Source organism: Canis lupus, chromosome 5 (assembly GCF_003254725.2).
Source record: "Canis lupus dingo isolate Sandy chromosome 5, ASM325472v2, whole genome shotgun sequence".
Classification (NCBI taxonomy): domain Eukaryota; kingdom Metazoa; phylum Chordata; class Mammalia; order Carnivora; family Canidae; genus Canis; species Canis lupus.
This window is the reverse complement of record NC_064247.1, coordinates 28,633,381-28,656,680: the sequence shown is the minus strand read 5'-3', so window position 1 is coordinate 28,656,680 and position 23,300 is coordinate 28,633,381. Positions and strand designations below refer to the sequence as shown.

The 23,300-nt window shown below is 37.1% G+C and overlaps 1 protein-coding gene across 1 annotated transcript in view; it reads left to right on the top strand.

The window, feature by feature from the left end:
- Positions 1-23,300, top strand: part of DYNC2H1 (dynein cytoplasmic 2 heavy chain 1) — a 339,893-nt gene that overhangs the window by 103,167 nt on the left and 213,426 nt on the right. The window contains 7 exon segments of the mRNA XM_025465708.3: positions 215-338; positions 1,123-1,244; positions 2,615-2,701; positions 4,024-4,150; positions 16,958-17,099; positions 17,666-17,775; positions 22,114-22,134. Coding sequence (XP_025321493.3) covers positions 215-338; positions 1,123-1,244; positions 2,615-2,701; positions 4,024-4,150; positions 16,958-17,099; positions 17,666-17,775; positions 22,114-22,134 — 733 coding nt within the window.

Here is a 23,300-nt window from a genome sequence, read left to right as displayed (position 1 = left end):
CTAGAAGGCGAGGAAGGCCATGGGGCCTGTGCATGGAGCCCTTATAATCTACCCAGGGTGAGGCAGCTCGTGAGAACCAGGGACACCCAAGCACTCGAAGTTTTGTTAACTAGTAGGTGGAAAGTACTGCAGACACCATTTTGTTAAATTGATATTTTTGTCAGAATGGCAAATTTTATTTAGCCTCATCTGAAGTAATATGCTTTAATTGTAGTTTCCTTGCAAAAAGAGGTGTGAGAGAAGACATAGCAACTTTTGATGCGCGAAATATTCCAAAGGAAATAAGAGAGAGCGTTGAAGAGCTTCTTTATAAAAATAAAGGATCTTTTGATTCAAAGGTAATTTTTAAAACTATGTCATGAATTCCCTTTCATATTCTGTAATATTCTGCTTATTAAAATATGGTTTTTTATTATCAATGATTTACATTGCCTAAAAACTTAAAGTGGAAAAAAATAAGCCATAGGTATTAAGTATCAGAAGCATTTCCCAGCAGATGGGTGGCAGGAATTCAGGTTGGCTTTGGGGTGCATAGTTGGTGTCATAAGTGGTGTTTGAATCTTCTTATCTGCTAGGAATCCTCAATCACTTCTTAACTTCCACCTTGCCTGGTCTGCTTTTCTTGCTTCCTGTATATTTGTCATATAATAACAGATACCTGTGTTAGGATACTATTATCTAATTTCAATGAATAAATCCACGATTCTGGCATTTTTTTTTAGATCTCTTATTCAAAATGTTATGTGCATCATCTATGACACCAATAACATGGTTTCTGAGTTGCTTTTATTCAATAAAGATGTGTCCTGTGTACAGAAGAGGAAGGGTTGATGTTTGAACATTGTTGTGGACAGACATATATTCATTATAAATGTGGCTAATGAAGTGCTTATGTCGATAAAAATATCATTAAGGATTTATGTGGTTCAAGAACATTTATTTTGAAGCAAAATTTCAAGATTATCTTAATGAAAATAACAATTCACATAGTTATTTTAACTATAAACCCAAGACATTTGGGGGGATAAATTATTAAATAAATACTTAAGTAAAATAGACTAGAATTAACGTTGCTTTTATTTGAAACTAAGGCTGCTAGATAAGTTGTGATGGATTTTTCAGAATGCTAAGCGTGCCAGCACTGCGGCAGCTCCTTTGGCTGCATGGGTTAAAGCAAACGTCCAGTATTCCCATGTCTTAGAACGGATTCAGCCTTTGGAAACTGAACAAGCGGGATTAGAATTGTGAGTGAAACATAAAATATAAATTAAGTCTAATCTTTATTTATTTTCATCAATTTAATGACAGTTAATTATTCAGATTTATCTTTTATTTCTTGTTTAAATCTAAAAAGGCAGCTGACAACATTAAAACATGTAATGTGAGTCAATTTAATAAAAGATTAAACAGACCAAAAGAAAAAGCAATTAGAAGAAGGTGCATAGTAGAATTCACTATTTTTTTTCCGTCTACCATTATTATGTTGTTGGAAGGATAAATTGGTAGTTCTTTTACAAAGAGTTAAAATTTTGTGAATGAGTAATATTAAGGTACAAAAGCTAGGTTTTGGAAATTTAGACTTTTAAATTTGTTTTCTCCTTCTGAGTTCTAGAAACGTGTTGTATATATTTTGCAAAAATGGTCTGGGCAGGTAGGGGGAGATTTAACCCAATGACCTTGGGGCTTACCATTTTAATTGGTTGTTCCTAAGTCAACATTTGTTCTATGTGCAGAACGAGACGAGAGGTTTGTTGTGTTCTTGATTGATCACTGATATCATCTCTTCTTAATCTGGACAAGGAGGTTTTCATTGGCGTGAGCTTCATTTTCTCAGTATAATTATGTTAAATTTTTGTGTTAATTTGCCACATTTTTGTGTAATAAGTAATGTTAAATGTTTATATTATTTTGAGTATATATTGTTCACAGCTTAAATATTGTTTGGTGTAGGCTTCATTTTCATTTCTTCACAGCTGAGACAGATTTTGGCTTTTTGCATTCCATTATGTCAGTTACCACCTTTCAAAATTTTATTAAAGTTACTCCCATTATAGTACTTTCCTCTTTCTCTTTGTGCATGGATGTCTTTTTTTTTTTTTTTAAGATTTATTTATTTATTTATTCATGAAAGAAAGAGAAAGAGAGAGAGAGAGGCAGAGACACAGGCAGAGAGAGAAGCCCATGCTGGGAGCCCGATGTGGGACTTGATCTTGGGACTCCAGGATCGCGCCCTGGGCCACAGGCAGGTGCCAAACTGCTGAGCCACCCAGGGATCCCCGATATCTTTATTTTTTTTAATTACCTTGGTTTCATTTTGATGGGGATTTATTTATTTATATATATATTTTTAAATGTTTTATTTATTTATTAATGAGAAGCAGAGAGAGAGACAGAGACAGAGACACAGGCAGAGGGAGAAGCAGGCTCCGTGCAAGGAGCCTGACGTGGGACTTGATCCCGGGCCTCCAGCATCACTCCCTGGGCTGAAGGCGGTGCTAAGCTGCTGAGCCACCCAGGCTGCCCTTGATGGGGGTTTTAGGAAGGATAGAGGGATTGTTTTTGCTATTGTTGATATAAAATAGAATAACTTTTATAAAATTGAATTATATTTTAGAAATTTGAAGAAAACCGAAGACAGAAAAAGGAAACTAGAGGAGCTTCTAAATTCTGTTGGCCAGAAAGTATCAGAACTCAAAGAGAAGTAAGTTATGTTTAAAATGTATTTTGAAAAAAAAATGTATTGTGGATATTTGAAAAAAACCTCAATATTTGAATTTTAAAAATTCTATAATCATTATTTTCAGTTCCTTTAATAATTTATCACTCTAAAATATGAAAAAATATAGAAGATATTCCTTTTTTAAATAATGTTTTTTTTTGGTAAGAATAAACAGACTTGAGGTCTCCATTTGTAGAGCTGTCACTGTATCTCTTCCTGAACACGAAGGGTAGGAAGTAGTTGGTTTATGATCATTTCTTTACTGTGATGTCTGAGTGTCTTTGTTATCCAGATGTAGGTTTGTAGGTTGGGTCTTAACTGTGGTGTCTGTAGGTCTGTGTTATCCAGATGTAGGATTGTAGCTCAGGACTCACTGTGGTGTCTGCGTGTCTGTGTTATCCAGATGTAGGATTGCACGTGATGCTGTAGTAACATCTGTTGTATAGTCTTCCTGAGGATGCAGGATCACATTTGAAAACATTGAGTCTTTTTAATTTTGTACTTTTTAGTGTTAAAAAAATACTTTATCCAATATTGTACTTAAATTTCAGTATCATTTATGAATATTAATCTCTATAATATTATAGAAAAAACAAAGCAAAAGAACCCTCAATCCCGTAAATCCAGTGTTTTCAATATTTCTGTTTTTTTTTTTTTTTTTTTTTGCGTTAGAGATACAGGAAAGAAACTTCATCATTTTCTTCTAGATATAATTAGATACGTATAAGGAAGGTAATTACTCCTTTCAGTGTCATATGCTCAGAATTAGGACAGTTATAAACTTAGGCAAATGGGCACATAGGGAAAGAATATCTGTAGTGGATTGGATATTTGAAGTGAGTTTTAAAATTTTATTTATATTTTTGGTGGGTAGATATTGGCAGTTAGAATGTGGGATGAGGTAGGGATCAGAAAGGGGACTGAAGGTATTCTAGGCCCATGGGACATCCTGAAGAAGCAGACAGAGGATGGGGTGTCTGCTGAGCATATGAGCTCCTTTAGAGGTCGGCTTGTTACTTTGTTGGACTGGTGTAGATCTAACATTGAAGAGGCAGGTGGGTCAGTCGCCGGCAGGGCCTTGAGTGTCACATGGAGACATCTGTGTGTGCCCTGTGAGAGCACTGCGTTTCAGATCTATGTGTTGCTTGCTGTGTGTGCCTGCTCTGTCACGATGTCTTGAACACAGATATTATCAATATTATTAACTAAATTCTTACCTAAAAGCTCACTTTACTGTGTAAGGTTAATTTAGTCAAATCTCTCCTAAATCCCTTTGCCTTTAATTAATGTTAATGTTTTCATAGATTTCAGATCAGGACCTCAGAAGCCGCCAAACTGGAAGCTGAACTAAGCAAAGCTCAAGAGACCATTAAAGCTGCAGAAGTCCTAATCAGTCAGCTTGACAGAGAACATAAACGATGGAATGCACAGGTTTGTTTGAGACACAGAGATCAGAAAAAGGCTTCCTTTAAAACAGAAAATCTGTAATGTCCAGCATTTGTTAAGAGAAAAAGGAGAGAAATATCCATTAACTTTCAGCTGGCTGAGGCTCAATGATGGTAACATTCATGGTCATTATGTGAGTTCATCTTTAAGCAGAATGTTTTTATATGGGTGGATGTTTATGACTGAGGGGAAAGGCAGGGATTTCTCCAGAAATCCCATTGAACTGAGGTTTTTTTTTTTTTTTTTTTTTTTTGTCTTATTAAAGAGAAGTTTATTTAAAAAATAAGTTATCTTGTGCTTTAGACAGGTATAAGAGAAATTCAGAAGGTGAAAGCTCCTTTTCCAAAACTGTTCCCAGCAGGATGGTCAGTACTGGTTTCGAAACTGGTTGCTTAGGCCTTGCAGCTCTATGACTAGGGCGTCCATAGCTGCTGTTTCATCAGCTAACTCCCTGGAAATTTCTCCACTGGTCACATCTGTAAAAAGTTGCTTTGCTTTAGATAACAAGCCCTGTAAATTGAGTCGAACTAAGGAAAGCACCTGTACAGCCTCCTGAGGACTGGATTTTTTTTTTACTGTTTTATAGCCACATGTGCAAGTCCTAAGGCTCTCTGAACCACTTCCTTAAATGATGTCATATCTTTCTCCCAAGAACTGGACTGTGTGTCACACTTGTATGCCTTAGAGAGATACTGGAATGCCTTTTCATTTTCATCAGGCTTTTCGCTCTGCCCATTTCCATACACTTCAGCATACAGCCTCCTGGGACTGCAACCTTAGGATTCGACACTGCTGGCCACTTATTTCTTCTAGAATACTTTGTTACTTTGACTTTGTTAAAGTGTGGTTTCTTGTTCCTTGGTTGGTGGATGGGTTTTTGTTCAAACTGTTAGATTCCCTCCCACACTGGCCTGTCTTCATCCAGGACTGTGTGCCTGTCCCCTTCCCAGGTGTCTGTCTCTGCAGCTGGCCCAGGACTGCTCCATCCCATGCTAAGACCATCCCCTCTGCCAGGACACTGACCACAGCTGTTTCCAGACTCCTCAGCTGTAGGGTGTTTGTGTTCTGGGGTGGTTTTTTTTTTTTTTTTTTTTTTTTGGTCTAGGATTCATTTTAATTTTATTTTCATTTTATTTTATTTCATTTTATTATATTTCATTTTATTTATATTTATTTTTATTGAAGTATAGCTAACATAATATTATACTGGTTTCAGGTCCACAGCATAGTGATTGACACTTATGTACATTATAAAATGTTCCCCACAGTAAGTATACTTACCAGCTGTCACCTTACAAGGTTATTGCAGTGTCATTGACTGTCCTCCCCTGCTGTACCTCACATCCTGTGACTTTAGAGCTGGAAGTCTATATGTCTTCATCCCCTCCACCTATTTCTCCCACCCTCCTGCCCCCTTCTGTCTGCCAACCACGACTTTCTTCTCTGTATTCAGGAGTCTGTTTCTGGTCTTTATGCATTTCATTTTGTAGATTCCACATGTAAGTGAGATCATATGATATTTGTCTTTGACTTATTTCACTGAGCATAATACCCTCTAGGTTCATCCATGTTGTCACAAATGGCACGATCTCATTCTTTTTTATGGCTAATATTCCACCGTGTGTGTGTGTGTGTGTGTGTGTGTGTGTGTGTGGTCTCTCCAACATTTGTTGTTTCCTGTCTTGTTAATTTTCACCATTCTCACTGGTGTGAGGTGGTATCTCATTGTGGTTTTGATTTGTATTTCCCACTTGATGACCAGTGATGCGGGGCATTTCCTCATGTGTTTCTTGGCCATGTCTACGTCTTCTTTGCTGAAATGTCTGTTCATGTCTTTTCCCCATTTCATGATTGGATTGTTTGTTTCTTTGCTGTTGAGTTTCGTAAGTTCTTTACAGATCTTGGATACTAGCCCTTTATCTGATAGGTCATTTGCAAACATCTTCTCCCATTCTGTAGGTTATCTTTTAGTTTTGTTGACTGTTTCTTTTGCTGGGCAGAAGGTTTTTATCTTGATGAAGTCCCAATAATTCATTTTTGCTTTTGTTTCCCTTGCCTTCATAGATGTATCTTGCAAGAAGTTGCTGTGGCCAAGTTCAAAAAGGCTGTTGCCTTTGTTCTCCTCTAGGATTTTGATGGAATCTTGTCTCACATTTAGATCATTTATCCATTTTGAGTGTATCTTTGTGTATGGTGTAAGAGAGTGGTCTAGTTTCATTCTTCTTCACGTAGCTGTCCAATTTTCCCAGCACCATTTATTGAAGAGAGTGTCTTTCTTCCAGTGGATAGTCTTTCCTGCTTTGTTGAATATTAGTTGACCATAGAGTTGAGGGCCCATTTCTGGATTCTCTATTCTGTTCCATCGATCTATGTGTCTGTTTTTGTGCCAGTACCACACTGTCTTGGTGATCACAGCTTTGTAGTACAAGCTGAAATCTGGCATTGTGATGCCCCTGGCTGGTTTTCTTTTTCAGTATTCCCCTGGCTATTCGGGGTCTTTTCCGATTCCACACAAATCGTAAGATGACTTGTTCCAACTCTCTGAAGAAACTCCATGGTATTTTGATAGGGATCGCATTAAATGTGTAAATTGCCCTGGGTAGCATTGACATTTTCACATTATTAATTCTGCTAATCCATGAGCATGGAATAGTTTTCCATCCCTTTGTATCTTCCTCAATTTCTTTCAGAAGTGTTCTGTAGTTTTTAGGGTATAGATCCTCCTTTACCTGTTTGGTTAGGTTTATTCCTAGGTATCTTTGCTTTTGGGTGCAATTGTAAATGGGATTGACTCCTTAATTTCTCTTTCTTCAGTCTCATTGTTAGTGTATAGAACTACCACTGGTTTCTGGGCATTGGTTTTGTATCCTGCCACTCTGCCGAATTGCTGTATGAGTTCTAGCAATCTTGGGGTGGAGGCTTTTGGGTTTTCTATGTACAGTATCATGTCATCTGCGAAGAGGGAGAGTTTGACTTCTTCTTTGCCAATTTGAATGCCTTTTATTTATTTTTGTTGCCTGGTTGCTGAGGCTAGGACTTCTAGTAGTATGTTGAATAGCAGTGGTGAGAGTGGACACCCCTGTCGTGTTCCTGATCTTAGGGGAAAGGCACCCAGTGTTTCCCCATTGAGAAGGATATTTGCTGTGGGCCTTTTATAGATGGCTTTTAAGATGCTGTGGAATGTTGCCTCTATTCCTACACTCTGAAGAGTTTTGATCAGGAATGGATGCTGTATTTTGTCAAATGCTTTCTCTGCATTTGTTGAGAGGATCATATGGTTCTTGTTTTTTTCTCTTGTTGATATGATCTGTCACGTTGATTGCTTTATGAGTGTTGAACCAGCCTTGCATCCCAGGGATAAATCCCACTTGGTCATGGCGAATAATCTTCTTAATGTACTGTTGGATCCTATTGGCTAGTATCTTGTTGAGAATTTTTGCATCTGTGTTCCTCAGGGATATTGGTCTATAATTCTCCTTTTTGGTGGGGTCTTTTTCTGGTTTTGGAATTAAGGTGATGCTGGCCTCATAGAACGAGTTTGGAAGTATTCCATCCCTTTCTATCTTTCAGGACAGCTTAGTAGAATAGGTATTGCTTCTTCTTTAAACGTTTGGTAGAATTGCCCTGGGAAGCCATCTGGCCTTGGACTTTTGTGTCTTGGGAGGTTTTTGATGACTGCTTTAATTTCCTGCCTCATTATTGGCCTGTTCAGGTTTTCTATTTCTTCCTGTTCCAGTTTTGGTAGTTTGTGGTTTTCCAGAAATGCGTCCATTTCTTCTGGATTGCCTAATTTATTGGCATATAGCTGCTCATAATATGTTTTTAAAATCATTTGTATTTCCTTGGTATTGGTTGTGATCTCTCCTTTTTCATTCGTGATTTTATTAGTCTTTTTTTTTTTTTTTTAATAAGGCTGGCTAATGGTTTATCTATCTTAATTCTTTCAAAGAACCAGCTCCTGGTTTTGTTGATCTGTTCTACAGTTCTTCTGGTTTCTATTTCATTGAGTTCTGCTCGAATCTTTATTAACTCTTTCTCTGCTGGGTGTAGGTTTTATTTGCTGTTCTTTCTCCAGTTCCTTGAGGCACAAGGTTAGCTTGTGTATTTGAGTTTTTTTCCAGGTTTTTGAGGGATGCTTGTATTGCGATGTATTTCCCTCTCAAGACTGCTTTTGTTGTACCCCAAAGACTTTGAACAGTTGTATCTTCATTCTCATTAGTTTCCATGAATCTTTTAAAATCTTCTCTAGTTTCCTGGTTGACCCTTTCATCTTTTAGCAAGATGCTCTTTAACCTCCACATGTTTTAATTTCTTCCAAATTTCTTCTTGTGAATGAGTTCAAGTTTCAAAACATTATGGTCTGAAAATATGAGGAGACAATCCCAATCTTTTGGTATCGGTTAAGACCTGATTTGTGACCCAGTATGTGGTCTATTTTGGAGAAAGTTCCATGTGCGCTTGAGAAGAATGTGTATTCAGTTGTGTTTGGGTGTAAAGTTCTGTAGATATCTGAAATCCATCTGGTCCAGTGTATCATTTAAAGCTCTTGTTTCTTTGGAGATGTTGTGCTTAGAGGATCTGTCATTTGCAGAAAGCACCGTGTTGAAGTCTCCCAGTATAAGTGTATTATTATCTAACTATGTCTTTACTTTGGTTGTTAATTGATTGATGTACTTGGCAGCTCCCACATTAGGGGCATAAATATTCATGATTGTTAGGTCCTCTTGTTGGATAGATCCTTTAAGTATGATATAGTGTCCGTCTTCATCTCTTACTACACTCTTTGGGATAAACTTTAATTCATTGGATATGAGGATGGCTACCCCTGCTTTCCTTTAAGGGTCATTTGAATGGTAAATGGTTCTCCAACCTTTCATTTTTAGGCTGTAGGTGTCCTTAGGTCTATGAGTCTCTTGTAGAGAGCAAATCGATGGGTCTTGCTTTTTTCTCCAGTCTGAAACCCTGCACCTTTTGATGGGGTCATTAGGCCCATTCACGTTCAGAGTTACTACTGAAAGATATGAATTTAGTGACATCATGATACCTATTCAGCCCGTTTTTGTGGATTATTTCTTTGGGCTTCCCCTTTCTTTTACCAAGTCCCCCTGAATCCTGAGCTTCTCCCTGAGTCCCCACTGGGCGCATGGTCCAAGCCCTTTCCCGAGCTCAGCCGACATTTTGTGGTGCGCTCTCCCTCTCGCTCACTTCCTCTGTTAGTGACTTTGAGAGCCTGAAGGCTCCACTGCCCCTCTTGTGGTTCTGCCTGATTTCCCTACGAAGTGCCTTTCGGTCCTGGAATCATCGGGTACAGGTTTTTAAAGTTCCTGCATCTCTGGGACTGGGCTTTCCTGTCCTGGAGGCTTTCACATCCTGGCCTTGGCTTGGCTCCTCGCAGTGGCCCCTCCTCCACTTAGTTATTTTTTATTTATTTAGTTTTTTTCTGTCTCCCTACCTTGTTAGAAGTGCAAACTCTTCTCTCTAGTGTTCTAGCTGTTCTCTCTTTAAATCTCAGTCGAATTCCTAGGTTTTCAGGATGATTTGAAAGGTATCTAGGTAAGTTGGTGGGGACAAGTGACTTGGGGACCCTACTCTTCCACCATCTTGCCCTGCCCCCCCTTTCTTCATACTGTGTGTTTTACTTTAATTCCAGTGTAGTTAACACAGTGCTCTATTGGTTTCAGGTGTCCGTGGTAGTGCAGTATTCCTCAGTTCTCACGAGGACACATGTACTCTCCATCCCCTTCACCTGTATGCTCATTCCCTCTGATAAGCTTTATATTAAATGAGCACCCTTATTTAAAATTCCTGCTTTTTTTTCAACAAGAGCATTTTTTACTCTATGAATACATGGTTCTAAATGATAAATAAAATACATTCCATCCAAGAAGAGTAGAATACACATTTTCTTCAACTACACACAGAAGAATCCCATGATTAAATCACATAAAAAGAGCCCTAACAGATATTACAAATTTATGGAGACTGAAATTATAACCAAGTATATTTTCCAACCACAGTGGTACAAAACTATAGATCAACAATAAAAAAGACCTGAAAAATCTATAATGCTAATATTTAATATTATGTAAATATTAATACACTACTGTGTCAGCAGTCGGGCAAACAACTCAAACAGCAAATCAAAATATGTCTCAAAAAAGAAACAAAATTCTAAAACCTGTGAGATGCCGCAAAAGCACGTTAGAGTGAAATTTTTGCTATAAATGCTTATATGAAGAAAAAAATTCAAATAAGCAAATTAACATTATACCACAAGGAACCAGAAAAAGAAGAAACTTAGCTGAAATTAGTAGAGGAAGGAAATAACAAAAGTCTGAAATAAATAAAATAGTGACCCAAATAAACAATAACATAATATTGAAAGTGATCAATTTTACCAAAAAAATAAACAAAATCAGCAATGCTTTAACTACATTAAAAGAGAGAGGACTAAAGGGTGAAATGAGAAAAGGAAGAGAGGACAGTACAACAGTTAACCACGGAAATACAGTGTGATAACAAATTACAGTAAATTATATAGTAAAAAATCAAATACCTTAGAAAAACAAATGATTCCTAAAAACTCACAAGTTACCAAGAGTGAATCATGAATCTTGAATCCAAGAAATAGGAAATCTTACACCAATAACAAGAATGAAAGGTAAATTAGGAATCAGAAATCTCCTAGCACAGAAGGGCCCAAGACAACATGGTTTCAGTGGTGAATTCTGCCAAACATAAAAAAAGGACAATCTTTATCAAAATCTTACAAATAATGGAGTTAGAGGGAACACATTCAAAATCATTCCATGAAGCCAGTACTACCCTGATACCAAAGCAGAACAAAACGATACAAGAATAAAAACGTAGATTTTCTGATCTAAATTTTGGCCAGTCTGACTTTCTTTTAACGTCTGTTAATATGATGATGGTTCTCCATCCCCTCACTTTCAATCTGTGGATGTCTTTATGTCTAAAATGAGTCCCTTGTAAGCAGCATATAGATGGGTCTTACTTTTCTTAAGTCAATCTGACACCATGTCTTTTGATTGGAGTGTTTAGCCCATTTGTATTCAGAATAATTATCGTTAGATATGTGTTTGCTCTTTTATTACTTGTTTTGTCTTTGTTTTTTGAGATTTTCTCTGATCCTTTCTTGTCTTTGTTACTTTTGGTCTCTCCTTTCCACTCAGAGTCCTCTATAGTTGCCGGGTTGGTATAGTGGTCATGAACTTCTTTGGTTTTGTTTGTCTGGGAAACTCTCTCTCCTACCCTGAATGACCGCCTTGCTGGGTGGAGTATGCTTGGCTGCAGATTTTTCCCGTATGCACATTGAATATCTCATGCCATTCTCTTCTGGCCTGCCAGGTTTCCGTGGGGAGATATGAGGCTGGCCTTGTGGGTCTTCCCTTCTAGGTTAGGGACTTCTTTTGTCCTGCTGCTTTTAAGGTTTTTTCTTTGTCACTATGTCTTGGTATTGGCCTGCTTTTGTTGATTTTGATGGGAGTTCTCTGCCTCCTGGATCTGGATGCCTGTTTCCTTCCCCGGATTAGGGAAATTTCCAGCTGTTATTTCCTTAGATAAACCTTCTGCTCCCTTTCCTCTTCTTCTGGGACTCCTATCATACTAATGTTGTGATGTTTGTTGGAGTCACTGGGTTTCCTAAGCATATTCTCAGTGTTCTGTGATTCTTTCTCTTTTGTTCAGTGTCATTATTTTCTATTGCTTTGTCTTCTAAATCCCTAATTCATTCCTCTGCTTCTTCCAGCTTGCTGTGTATTGCATCGAGCCTGTTTCCATGATCAGTTATTGCACTCTTCATCTCTGACTGATGCTGTTGTATTATTTTATCTCTGCAATAAAGGCCTCCCTGAAGTCTTCCATTCCTTTCTCAAGTCCAGTGAGGATCCTTATAATCATTGCTTTAAATTCTCCATCAGACATGTTACTTCTGTTTTGCTTAGATCTTTGGCTGTGGCTTTATCTTGTTTGATTTGGGAGAAATTCCTCCGTCTTGGCATTTTGTCTGTCTCTGCCACCTTCTCTGTGTTAGAAAAGCTTATTCTATTGCCCATTCTCGAGAGTAATGGCCTAATGAAGAAGAGGTCCTGCAGTTCTCAGGCCTGGTATTCAGGGAGTGTCTTGGGTATGTGCTCCATGCACTCTGCTGCTGTGTTCTGGCTGCTTAATCCTTCAGGCTGGTCATTTGCAGGGCTCTGCTTGCCTGCTGTAGGTAGTGTTTGCTCCCTGGTCTAAATGTGGTGACTTGTAGTGAGGTGTGCCCTGCTCTGCCTTTAAAATGAGACCTGACCCTAACTCCACCGGAACTGAGAGCCTGCAGAACTCCCCTGTCGAGAGGTGTGGTGTGAGCAAGGGTTTCTTTTTGTCATCCGGGGGGGAAAGGGCCTGCTGCTCTGGGACTGGGGCAAGCCTGACTGAGAAAGGACTTACCGGCAGAGTACAGGGGTGTGGGACCTGGTGAGAGCAGGTTAGGCAGCCAGTGTGGGTGCTGTGCTGTTTACCACAGGTGGCTCCTTGATGATGTTGAGGGGCGGGGAGAGGGAAATGGGGCCAGCTGGCTCCTTTGTACTTGGAGGGGAGTACTGTGAACACTGCCTCTCTAAGTAGAGCAATAATCTCCCCCCTTTCTGCCCCAGGCGTTTTTCAGGGTTTTCAGGTCACTGTTTGTGTGCTGCCTGCCTCCTCTCCAGTGGTAGGGCAGTGCCCCCCGGCTGTACCCCATCCAAGCCCGCTGACCTTTAAAACTTCTGGTGTTAATCCCAGCTGGTTGCAAGAACTCCAGAAATTCAGCTGCTCTCATTTTCCCAGAAAGTGGCTTTGGGGAAGCATTCTCCTTGTAGGTTCCCGTGCTCCTCTCTCTCCCCCTTCTTTGCAACCAGGGCTCCCTACCCACCCCCACAGCCCCCCGAAGTCTGTTTCTCCCCCAGCCCACATCTCCACACTTCCTACCTTCTTCAGTGTGGTTTCTTCTCTCCCTTTAGTGGTGGAGTTTGTTCTATCAGTCTTCAGGTTGATTTCTGGGGTATTTAGGCTGATTTGATGGTTGATTAAGTGTGAGGGCAATGGTGAGTCTGGAGTCCTCTTCTCCATTGCCATCTTTGATTGCTTTTTTATCCATTCATTTCTTTATCCATCTATTGATGGACAATTCAGTTGCTTCTACATCTTTGCTATTGTAAGTAATACCTTAGTGAACATAAGGCTGCATTAGCTTTTGAATTAGTGTTTTCATTTTCTTTGAGTAAAAATTCCACCAGGAGTGGAATTACTGGATTGTTTGGTATTTCTCTTTTTAATTTTTAAAAGAATCTCCAAAATGTTCTCCATAGTGTCTATACCAATTAACATCCCTACCAACATTGCATGAGGGTTCCCTTCTCTTTTTTGATACTAGTCATTCTAACTGGTGTGAGCTTAGATCTTACTTGGTTTTTATTTGTATTTCCCTGACGAGTGATCAGCGTTTTTTGTTTTTGTTTTTGTTTTGAAAAATGTATCTGTTGGCCATTTGTATGTCTTCTTTGGAAAAATGTTCAAGTCCTCTGCCCATTTTTAAATGGTATTATTGTGGGTTTTTGGTGTTGAGTTGTATGAATTCTTTAGATGTTTTGGTTACTAACCTTATATTGGGTACATCATTTGCAAATATCTTCTCCCATTCAGTAGTTTGCCTTTTTGTTTTGTTGATAGTTTCCTTTGTTGTGTAGTTTAGTTTGATGTCCCATTAGTTTATCTTTGCTTTTGTTTTCCTCACTTGAGGAAAAATATCTAGAAAAATGTTACTGTGGGCAACATCTGAGAGATTAGTACTTGTTTTCTTCTAGGAGTTGTATACTTGTAGGTCTTTAATGCTCAGTTTTTGTGTATGATGTTATAAAGTGGTCAAGGTTCATTCTTTTGCATGTCACTGTCCAGCTTCACCAACACTTTTTGGTGGAGAGACTGTCTTTTTTTTTAAATAATTTAAAATTTTTTTTTTAAATTTTATTTATTTATGATAGTCACACAGAGAGAGAGAGAGAATGGCAGAGACACAGGCAGAGGGAGAAGCAGGCTCCATGCACCGGGAGCCCGATGTGGGACTCGATCCCGGGTCTCCAGGATCGCGCCCTGGGCCAAAGGCAGGCGCCAAACCACTGCGCCACCCAGGGATCCCGAGACTGTCTTTTTTCCCATTGTAAATTCTTGCTTCCTTTTTCATAAATTAATTGATGATATTGGTGTGGGTTTCTGGGGTCTGTCTTCTGTTCCATTGATGTATTATTGTGCCAGTACCATACTGTTTTGATTACTGTTTAATGGTGTACAACAAAATCTGGGATTGTGATATCTCCAGCTTTTTTTTTTTTTCCCTTTCTCAAGATTGTTTTGGCTAGTGAAGGTCTTTTGCAAGTCCCTAGAAATTTTAGGAACCACATCTTAGGGACCAAATTTTTATCTTATTTGTTGTAGTTCTATGAAAGATGCTATTGGTATTTTGAAAAGGATTGCACTCAATCTATAGATTGCTTTGGGTGGTATAGACATTTCAGTGATATTCTTCTAGTTGATGAGTATGCTGTGTATTTTCATTTGTATTATCTTTAATTTCTTTCATCAGTGTCTTAAAGTTTTCAGAGTATAAGTTCTTCACTTCCTTGGTTAAATTTATTCCTAGACTTTTTTTTTTTTTTTAGTATAATTGTAAATGGGATTTTTTTCTTAATTTCTTTTTCTGCTACTTCATTATTACTGTATAGAAATGCAGTAGATGTCTCCATATTAATTTTGTATCCTGCAATATTACTGAGTTCATTTATCAGATCTAATTTTTTTTTTAGTGGAATATTTAAGTTTTTTATGTATAGTATCATGTTATCTGCAAATAGTGATAGTTTTACTTTTTCCTTGGCATTTTGGATGCCCTTTGTATTTTTTTTTTTTCTTGTCTGATTCCTATGGCTAGGACTTTTAGTACTATGTTGAATAAAAGTGGTGAAAGTGGGCATCGTTTTCTTCTTCCTGATCTTAGATGAAAAGCTTTTATCACCATTGTGTGCGATGTTAGCTGTGTGTTATTCAAGTATTATGTTGAGGTATGTTCTCTCTAAACCCGCTTTGTTGAGAGTTTTTATCATGAATGGATACTGTATTTTGTCAAATCGTTTTCCATATCTCTTGAGATGATCATATTATAGCTTTTATCCTTCTTATTAATATGATATAGTACATTGATTTTCAAATATTAAAGCACTCTCGCATTCCTGGAGTAAATATTTGATCATGGTCAATGATTTTTTTTAAATGTACTGTTGTATTTGATTTGCTAATATTTTGTTGAGAATTTTTGCATCTCTGTTCATCAAAAATACTGGCTTATAGTTTTTAAAAATTAAAAAATTTTTTTTTAGTGTTTTGTCTGGTTTTGCTATCAGGATAATGCTGGCCTCATAGAATGAATTTAGAGATTTTCCTTTCTCTCTCTCCTTTTTTGCTTTTGGAATAATTTGAGATCAGTAGATATTTTGTTTTTTTCTTTTTTAAAATTGAGTACAGTTGACCCACCATGTTATATGAGTTTTAGGTGAACATAGTGATTCAACAAGTCTATACATTACACTGTACTCGGCATAAGTGTAGCTGTCATCTGTTACCACACAACACTATCACATATCATTGACTGTATTCCTTGTGCTGTGCCAATTTATTCTCGTGACTTATTCATTCCATAACTGGAAGCCTGTCTCTCCTCTCCTTCACCCATTATGTCCTCCCCTAAACCATCAGTTTGTTCTCTGTTTTTATGGGTCTGATTTTGCTTTTTGTTTGTTAAACATTCGTTTTGTTTTTTTAGATGTGTCATATAAGACAAATCCTGTGCTATTTATCTTTCCATTAATGACTTATTTTACTTAGCTTAATATGAGAAGAATAGGTAATAACTTCAAATGTTTGATAGGATTTACCTGTGAAGCCACATAGTCCTTCCTGGACTTTTGTTTGTTGGGAGTTTTTTGATTGCCTATTGGATTTCACTACTAGTAATCTGTTCAGATTTCCTTGTTTGCTTCTCATATCCATTTGCAAATATCCCTCATATTTGTCATCTGTCTTTAATGCCAGTTCTTTTATTTATTTTACCTAAATTCCCCTAACTTGTCTTTCTTCTATCTGACCCTTAAGGTCTATTCCTCATTTGTTAGCCAAATAATCTTTCTAAACCCAGTCTTATTGCAACCCTCCTTGTCCTGTTTAAACACTTTGAGTGGTTCATTACCACTGCAGCTGATAACAGAAGCTCCTCGTGTGCATGGAAAACCATTCACAGCTTTTCTCCTGCCCATCTTCTGTACCCCTTTCTTTTCATTAGTTCTGGTTGCTACTCTTTCTGCTTCTTCTGTAGCCACACTATGCTTTTAACTGAGTCTCCATGCTTTCTTAAAATTTTGTTTTGTACCTTTGATCATACTCTATACTTAATAGTAGTACTATTACTTAACTGTAACTAGGATAAAAGTTCTGCTTCATTAGAATCATTAGGAATCTTTAACAGCAAAATATGTTCAACTTTATAAATAGTAGTATTCCATATATTTTTAAAATTTTAGGATTTGAGAGATCTTGTTGATATTTTTACAGTTTCACAATTGTATTCAAAACAGGGGTTATTACTTTAAACCAATAATTTTTTTTCTATAGTCAAAATCCTAACTTGTAAAGTTGTCATGTTTTTCACATTTTAGAATATATCTGTACCTTACTCCCCCTCCTGCTCTCTCTCTTCTTGTTCAGGTTGCAGAGATAACAGAGGAATTAGCTACTCTTCCTAAGAGAGCTCAGCTAGCTGCTGCATTTATTACATATCTTTCTGCTGCTCCTGAAGGTCTAAGAAAAACCTGTTTGGAAGAATGGACCAAATCAGCTTGTCTTGAAAGTTTGTATTTAGTCATTCATGTTTGAAATTTCATTTTTCTGAAAATGCATCTTTTGACACTTGTCATTTTACTTTTTCTGAATGAGAAAAATTTTGTATATCTGAAAGAAACCAAATCTTAGATTTCTCAATTCTATAATTGTTCTCTGAATTGTTTTGTTGCAATGATTCATCTATTCCTAAAATCACTCTATGAAACTAAGACCAGAGTATTTTTGAGAATGGATGAATGCAGTTAATATTTTAAAAATTGATTTTTATGGTAATTTCATGTCATAAAATGAGATGTAAGAACTTCAAAATTCCTTGTGAATTTTGTGCTTTTCACAAATTATAGTTGTAAAACGTATTAAATATAGAAGAAATATAATTTCACTAAGTTCCATTCCTTGGCACTTTTGTTTTAAACTTTTCTCCCCTTCAACTTCTCATGCTAAAGGGAAAAGGATGGATTGAATATTAAGGATGGTCCTGGGACTTTTGTTTGAGTATACCTTAAATAGTTTTGTAACCTTTGTCAAGTACACAATCACTGTAGTGAAATATTAATATCTTAAACTTTTCAGAATTTGATCTAAGGAGGTTTCTTTGTACTGAAAGTGAGCAGTTGATTTGGAAAAGTGAAGGCCTACCATCCGATGACCTTTCCATAGAAAATGCTCTTGTTATCTTACAGGTAATTAATCAATTTTAATTTCTCATTGGAAGTATTTCTTTGGAAGCTTGCCCCAGGAAGCACCTTTTTCAAATTCTTAGGCTTTCATAGTTATTTTTTTCATGACATGAAAGTGGGAATGAAAATCCATTTATGATTCAGTTCATGAATCTACGGTTTTCAATATGATTTATTTTTTACTTTAATATAAAAGTATGAGCTGAAGTGGTATTATTTTGATGACAAAAAATTCTAAATTGAACTCCCTAATAGTAATAGAAATATTTTAGTGGTACCCAGTTCATCTGGTTTTATAGTTCCTTCATCAGTAGTATATGATTTTATGCTTTATTTTACTTTGTTTTACAAAACAAACTTCTACAAAGTGAAGATGACGTAAGTTTTGGGTTGCAGGTTAGGGATAATGGATGCATTTTTTTGAAAATCGTTCTTTCCCATAATGTAGATTTCTGCAATTCATTGTTTAAATGTGAAAGTCTTATAACCTTGTTAGCAGTGAATGTGAAAATCAAATAGTGACTCAGGTGTACAAACTGACCTCTTCTAATGAAGAACGATTTTTATCATTAGCTTGGTGTACCTTTGTATTATATAAAGATAGATAATGGGAAGGTGTTTCTTCCCCGTGCTGATAGGGTTTTTCCTGTCATTTCTGTCTCAGTAGTTTGTACTCCATACACCAGTTTTCTCTGTGCTCCCTGTAGCCCCTTCCTCTGCCCACACCTGTCTCCTTGTTCGGAGACTGTGACTCCATAGCTCCAAAGGAAGCATGAATATTGGATGCTCCTTTTTAGGTAACACGAGCCATAGTATTACAAGGCCCTGCATTCCTGGGTAGAATGGGCTCCTATGATTAGGCCTGTCCCTCTACTGACACGCTTTGGCTCATTACATTGCTGCCTTCCCAGGAGAGGAGTTACTGAAGGGCAAACAGTCTTGGCTTTTTAAAATTTGATTTGGCTTGTTCTCTATTTTTATTTTTATTTATTTTATTTTATTTATTTATTTTTTAATTTTTATTCATTTATGTATGATAGAGAGAGAGAGGCAGAGACACAGGTAGAGGGAGAAGCAGGCTCCATGCACCGGGAGCCTGATGTGGGATTCGATCCCAGGTCTCCAGGATCGCACCCTGGGCCAAAGGCAGGTGCTAAACAGCTGCGCCACCCAGGGATCCCCCTGTTCTCTATTTTTAAAACAGTTTCCATCTTCATTTTTCACCATAGAATCACAAATCTGGAACTCTAAATGTATATGTAAATAAGTTCAATACATCATATGAACAAGTATTTACTTTTTATCCTGATATTCCTTTCCAAAGTTTCATATTTACCTTGTGTTCCTTTTTCAGCAGTCTAATAAAATAATCATTTTCAGATTTAAAAAACACACAGTTTAAGTATTATTATTATTTTTTTATTCTATAAGGAATCGGGGTGAGCCTTTAGAAAAAAAATATTAGTATTTTTTTTTCCTGATGATACTAATTGAATATACTTCTGTGTTCTGAATTCTCTTTTGTGATGAATGTAGGGGACATTGTTTTTGAAGTTAATTTTAATAATAAGCTTAGATTTACTTTGTATTTAATATTGCTGTGTTTCTTATAGGGACTTATATACATTTATATGACAAAAACCGTTTGGAAAAATTTGTTAGGATAATTAGTTATTTGGGATAAATTTGCCACTATAGTCAACCCTCTGTGTCAGTTCTCAAGTATTCTAGATTTAGAGTAGGCCCTTGTAGTTGAGGCTGTGATTGGATAGCACGTGTCTATAAAACCTTCTCATGTGATGTATGTGAAATTAGATTTCTTAATAGATACAAACTGGGTTTCTGAGAAGTCTTCTCTGAGGAAAAAAATGACTAGGCATGATGAGTAAAATGTATTTTGATTGAGAGATGTAGCTCATCTCATTAACTCCGCTAGAGATTTTCTGAGGTTGTCGCTCTCAACTGGAGGCTTCCCCTCAATCAGGGTCTGTAGTTGCTCACTCCCTTAGTGGTCCTCAGTTAATCCTTTGTGTTCATAATTATTCCTTTGTTTGTGTTACAAAGATGCTCTAACTTCTCATATTTCTGTTGAACTACTGAAGTGCAGTATTGTCTGGGAGAGGAAATAGCTAGTGATCTACCATTGACCTTGTTAGGGGGAGTTTGTTTAGTACATCAGTGAGATGTTCCTGTGACCTAAGTCCTTGTGGATAGGGAAGAAGGTGGCCCTGGGGCCCCTGTGTCCTGGATGGCCTGTCCTGTGATTTACACCCATTGTCCTGATGTAATTATTAGTAGCTTTCCTTTTACTCTCCAGAGTGTCTTGGCCTGGGTGATAATTTCTGTGATTTTTCTAATATTGTGGGCGGGACCCAACAGTAATGCAGAGCTATAAGGCTGTTAGAAAACACAGAGAAGGTGTAGTGAAAAGTATCCAAAAAGGAGATGGGAGAGGTGATCAATTTAAAATTTACAGTATTATACATTTTTCTTGATTCATATTTCACAAATTTTATCTTGTGAGACATTCATTGAATGTTTTTTTATTGTTTGTAGACAGTTCAGTGTCAAATTAGTTTTTTTAAACCACATAGAATTTCTGAGATTATTTTCTTTCCCAACATTGAGTATATATTGAGAAAATGCAAATTAATTGGATCTTAATGTGGAGAACACAAAATTTTAAAGATAAATCACATAGGGAAAGTTCTTTTTTCAAATAAGCACTAAATAAATAATAGTAACACTTAAGTAGTCATATTGTGTTGTATATATGTTGCTATTTAAGAATTAATATAGGTAAAGCAGGTAAACACAACTCACTGAATTTTCAAATCAACCCTGCCTAGTACATGTGTTACCATTTTCATAGATAAGGACATTGAAACATAGAAGGGTGAAGTCATTTGTCTCTGTCTCTAAATTCATCATTGTTTATATTTTTAGTCAAGAATTTTTCAGTGGCCAAGCACAGTACACTTAAGAAGAAAAAAAGAAACTTGTGCTTTTAAGTAACTGAGGTTCTGAAAACATTGAGACCAGCAATAGGATTCAAATGATGTGACCAGGACAGTGTTGTCTTAACCCATCTTAAGAGATGGATTCATTATCAGATAGGTTCTGTCCACCTGTGTTAAGGATGGCCATTGGTGGTTCCAGGCTTACTATTATCAGGGTTCATTCTCAAAGATTCGAGATGTGTCTGCACTGCCCTCCCCCTGGTCCCCGACAGTATTTGTATCATTTCCCCAAAAGAATTCTATTAGTTAGCCTGGGTCATGTGCTCATTCGAGTGATGATCCCATCAGAGATATGTGGAGTCAGTGCACAAGATGGGCAGAGGTACCTTTTCACACTAATGATCTCTTCTTGTCCTCCCCTACTCTTGTGACTTGCTCTAATTCCTACCAGTCCTGGCTCAGAACTATTAAGCAGCACATCTGCAAGTCATTGTATATCTCTTTAATTTTACATTCAGCTAATTATCCAGCATATCTTGTCAAGTCTATATCACAGAAATCTCATGAATTTATACTGCTCTAAGCACACCCACTGCCAGTGGATTCATTTCTGCTACAGAGTGAGGCACTGGGATAAATAAATACAGAATCACACGGGTTGGTCCTTTGCCCCAGTATCACTTCCTTTACTGCAGTGGGAGTGCTCTTTCTAACATATTAACCTGATATATTTTGGTGACTTTCCATTTTTGAAATACAAAAATTTCAGAAGGACCTTGACTGCTACTCCTGTATCATATGCATCAGCTTTGCCTCTACTTTTTTGCTTCACTGATGCAAGATTGTCCCTTTCTCCATCCTGCTGTTGTCTTTGCCTCACGTGCTTTTCACCTCTTTCCCAGGCTAAGTCCAATTTATCTTTCTTGATTTGGTTTGACATGAACTGCTTTCTAGAAGCTTCTGACTCCACCTGTGCTCCATCCATAGAATCTTGTGTGCTCTTTATAGAATTTGCAGTTTTAGCTTCTTTCTTGAATGTGAAGTCATTGAGGGTAAGCGTGTGTGTCTAATTTCTGTATCCCTCATATTGTCTTACTTGTAGTTATTCAACATATGGTAGATGAATGAATTCATGAATGAATGAAAGCTTGACATTTTTGGATCTATTATAATTTGTTACATGTAGAATTTAACTACATTTAATATTGGGTCACAGAATTAAGAATATCTAAAATCACCTTAGAGATTTTGTCTAAGTCTCTCTGGAGGAGTATAAATAACATGAATATAAACTTGTAAGTACTCTTTGAAATTCTAAAGCTTATTTTTGGTCCTACTGAAATACTATCTTTTTTTTTTTTTTTTTTTTTAACTGCATCAGATCATCGGTTTGAAGTCTTGGGTAAGAACTTTTAAAAAAAAAATTAATTGTTTTTGTGGTTGGACAAAATCTCATAGCCTTGTGAAATGTTTGCTCCGGAATATTAGTATAAAATTAGATCTCAGAGTCTGGCACATTACACCAGGAATGCGTACAAGGCTACTTAATGACCACCTCATTTCTAGGAGAGGCGCGTTTCTATGACAGAGCAGTAAGTGAAAATAGCTTGAAAGAGATGCTGGGTGGGGATGGATCATCTGGCAGTGTGCCACCATGGGAGCTGTGGTGAGCCCAAGTGGTCCATTCCAGGTGCAAGCAAAAAGTGGGTGTGTGGTTTGGAGGGAATTTTAAAACAATAACAAAGCTGGTTTGCAGTCAGTAAGTCTTTATTGCCACTCCTTGTGGGCACTTTTCAAGAGTGTTGCTGATAAAATGCTATTTGTCCTTAGGGCAGGTCCCCACCCTCTGCCTCCTTGGTGTGTCCCTGAAATAGCCTCTGTTTTCTTATGAGACCCACCTTTAAATCTTCATTCTCCTGCACTTCCTGGGTTTTCTCACCCCTGTAGCACAGCTGTATTACATCTTTCAAATAAGTGTGAACATTTGAGAAAAATTAGGCTAGTTGTCATTTAAATCTGATTTACTGGATAATAATGCTTATAATTTACCAAATATATTTATTTATATATTTATGTACATTTTTATTAATCATATCTCTATAATTGTCTTCCTTTCACCTGCTAAGTGATATTGTGTGTTTAGTGCATTTTCACTGGTTTTTGACTTTCTATTTGTTTCATGGTCTCCAGTAATGAGTTTAGTTCCTAGTTCATTAGATCTTCATCTATAAGCTACCTCATTTTCCCTTCCAGGATGCTCCTTGTATAATATTAGCTATTTACTGCTTGTAAGAATTAATCTCTGAATTAGCTATTTACTATTTTGTAAGAATTAATGTAAGAATCTATATAAGCAATTATTTTGATAATTATTTGAGCAATACTTTTATGAGTTCCTACTTCTCTTCTGAGGTATTTATGGTTTATTCAACCAAAGAATATATAAAGTTTGGAATAATTTGATTTGTGTTTTTTAAAAGCCAAAAGACAGGGGTGAATGATGTCAGATTTGACTAGAGCTCTTCCTCCCGTATCATTAATATACATCCTGAGTTACTGTGTAGTAAA